The sequence below is a fragment of the Physeter macrocephalus genome, chromosome 21, assembly GCF_002837175.3.
Source record: "Physeter macrocephalus isolate SW-GA chromosome 21, ASM283717v5, whole genome shotgun sequence".
Lineage (NCBI taxonomy): Eukaryota > Metazoa > Chordata > Mammalia > Artiodactyla > Physeteridae > Physeter > Physeter macrocephalus.
The window spans coordinates 92,351,519-92,354,413 of NC_041234.1; the positions used below are offsets into that span (position 1 = coordinate 92,351,519).

General features: G+C 50.7%; 1 protein-coding gene across 2 annotated transcripts in view; it reads left to right on the plus strand.

Moving 5' to 3' along the window:
- ZCCHC12 (zinc finger CCHC-type containing 12) overlaps positions 1-2,533 on the plus strand; it is a 3,567-nt gene extending 1,034 nt beyond the window's left edge. For both annotated transcript variants that reach the window (XM_007105756.3, XM_028482935.2), the window contains 2 exons: positions 153-292; positions 719-2,533. In XM_007105756.3, coding sequence (XP_007105818.2) covers positions 828-2,039 — 1,212 coding nt within the window. In that variant the 5' untranslated portion in view covers positions 153-292; positions 719-827 and the 3' untranslated portion in view covers positions 2,040-2,533. The remainder of the gene's footprint in view (positions 1-152; positions 293-718) is intronic.
- Positions 2,534-2,895: the final 362 nt, after the last annotated feature.

A 2,895-nucleotide genomic window follows, 5' to 3' on the forward strand; every position in this document is an offset into this window, starting at 1 on the left:
GGTACTACGGAGGCCGCCGGGGGAGGGGGGAGGGGAGGGGAGGGGAGGGGGCGGGGGCGGGGGCGGCGCGGGGTGGGAGGGAGCGGGGTGAGGGATGAGGCTGCTTCTGACCCTTCCCTTCCCTCCCTGCCCTGCCCTCTGCGGCGGCGCAGTCTTGACGCCCTAAGGTCCCGGATCGGCGACCCCCGGTGGACAGCGATCGACCGTACCCCAGAGGCGAGCTTTCTCACGGAGGCCACCGGTTGCAGAAGCTGGAAGTGAAATAAAGGCGCGCGCTTGCTCCTGAGCTCCTGTAAGAATCTGAAAAATAATGGGGCGGGGGAGAGGGGACTTTAAGAAAGGGGTGTGGTTGAGACCGGAGACCAAGAGGTTAATGAGATCTTATTTATTCCCACAAATCTGTGACCGCTGTGCTCTATTTTGAGAGCCCAATATCAGCTCCATACACTATTACACTTAGAATTAGAAGCAACAGTTGCCGTCCCTCTTGAAGGACTGGCGGGAGGGGATGGATGAGGCTGTAAAAAGCACCCTGCTAACACGGAGACACCGGCTGGCTCCGTGAGGTTGTAATTGCCAGTCTTCTGGAGGATATTTTTAGGGCAGTGGGCAGATATAAAATGTACTGCAGGATATTCAGGAAGGGAGAGAATACAGCTGCAGCCGGTCCCTTATTAACTCCTCTTCCCAATTTTTGTTTTGTTTTCTTTTTTTACAGTTCCTACTGAGGTAAGAGGAAGGCAGAGCCCCCCAGCACGCCCGCAGATTAGGCTCTTCTAAAAAGCCTGAGCATCTTGTTGCATTCAGAAACCCGGTCATCGTCCGTCATGGCCAGCATCATTGCGCGCGTGGGTAACAGCCGGCGGCAGAGCGCACGCTTGCCGCCTTGGGCCCATTCTATGCTAAGGTCCCTGGAGAGAAGTCTTGGTCCTTTGATGGCCAACATGGCAGAGAGAAACATGAAGTTGTTCTCGGGGAGGGTGGTGCCAGCCCAGGGGGAAGAAACCTTTGAAAACTGGCTGACCCAAGTCAATGGGGTCCTACCAGATTGGAATATGTCTGAGGAGGAAAAGCTCAAGCGCTTGATGAAAACCCTGAGGGGCCCCGCGCGGGAGGTCATGCGTTTGCTGCAGGCGGCCAACCCCAATCTAAGTGTGGCAGATTTCTTGCACGCCATGAAATTGGTGTTTGGGGAGTCTGAAAGCAGTGTGACCGCTCATGGTAGATTTTTTAACACCCTGCAGGCACAAGGGGAGAAAGCCTCCCTTTACGTGATCCGTTTAGAGGTGCAGCTCCAGAATGCTATTCAGGCAGGGATCATAGCTCAGAAAGATGCAAACCAGAGTCGCCTGCACCAGCTCCTTTTAGGGGCTGAGCTGAATGGGGACCTGCGCTTCAGGCTGAAGAATCTTCTCAGGATGTATGCAAATGAGCAGGAGCGTCTCCCCAGTTTCCTGGAGTTAATCAGAATGATAAGGGAGGAAGAGGATTGGGATGACACTTTTATGAAACGGAAGCGGGCCAAGAGATCTGAGTCAATGGTGGAGAGGGCAACTAGCCCAGTGGCATTTGGGGGCTCCCCACCCATAGTGATCGGTAATGCCGACTGCAACGTGATAGAGATAGATGATACCCCCGACGATGACTCAGATGAGGATGTGATCCTGGTGGAGTCTCAGGACCCTCCACTTTCATTCTCGAGTTCTCCTCCCCCCAGACGCAGGGCCAGACCTCGGAATCAAGTGCTAGTCATTGATTCCCCCAACAATTCCAGGGCTCAGTCTCCTTGTACCAGCGGGGGTTCTGGGTATAAGAATGATGGTCCTGGGGATATGCGTAGAACCAGGAAGCGAAAATACACAATCCGCTGTTCGTACTGTGGAGAGGAGGGCCACTCAAAGGAAACCTGTGACAATGAGAGCAACAAGGCCCAGGTGTTTGAGAACCTGATTATCACCCTGCAGGAGCTGACACATACCGAGGAGGAGGGGTCAAGAGAGGCCCCTGGCGAACCCAGTGACCCTTCTGAGCCACAGTGAGGTGCTAGCCCCCAGCTTTCAATGAACCCTAACCTATATACAGAGTCCAGCAATGGGAAAAATGGCGGGTGCTGGTTCTAATTGCATGAATTAATCCACAAGGTGGCTTTCTTTTCGGGTGGAAGACAAAGGGTCTTGAATATTAGCACAGTGGAGGGAGATGGCCTGACTTCCGTCCTTGCTTCCAATCCCCTGCTGCCCAAGGGTCTACCTTCTCTGTGTGTGCCCCTTTCCTTGATGGCTTTATTCTCTTTGTGAAACTGGTATAATTCATTGTTAAATATTAAAACAATAAAGGGAAGTACAAGTAACCCCAAACCCTCCAACCCTTATATAACCACTGTCAACCCTGTGATGAATGTCCTTCTAGATAGTTCCCTATACCTATGTACCCAGATAGATGTATGTATAGAAAAAAGTGATCAAATATAAGTGCTGTTCTAAAGTGTATTTTTTCACCAAATAATATATGTTGTGGGCTTCTTTCTATGTCAATAAATATATATCAGCATCTATCTTAATGTCTCTGATATTATTTTAGGAAGAAGTAAAGGAAAAAGGAATAAGAAAAATATAGTAAAAAGCTATAAACGGTGGGGTTATACCCTGAGGTGGGGTTTTTATTAACTTCCCTTTGCAGATGAGGAGAAAGGAAGAAGAAATGGGCTGACATACTCCCCAAAGGTAAATGGACAGAGCCCCTTTACCACAACTGACCTGTCCCTTAAGGTCACAGAGCCAAACTATGGCACCCACTAGCTGACAACACGCTAATGCTTTCTTCTCTAATGTATCCAGAAGATTCTCACAGCGGGCGAGTCTGGTGCTGAATAGCCCAAAATGAGGATCCCAGCGG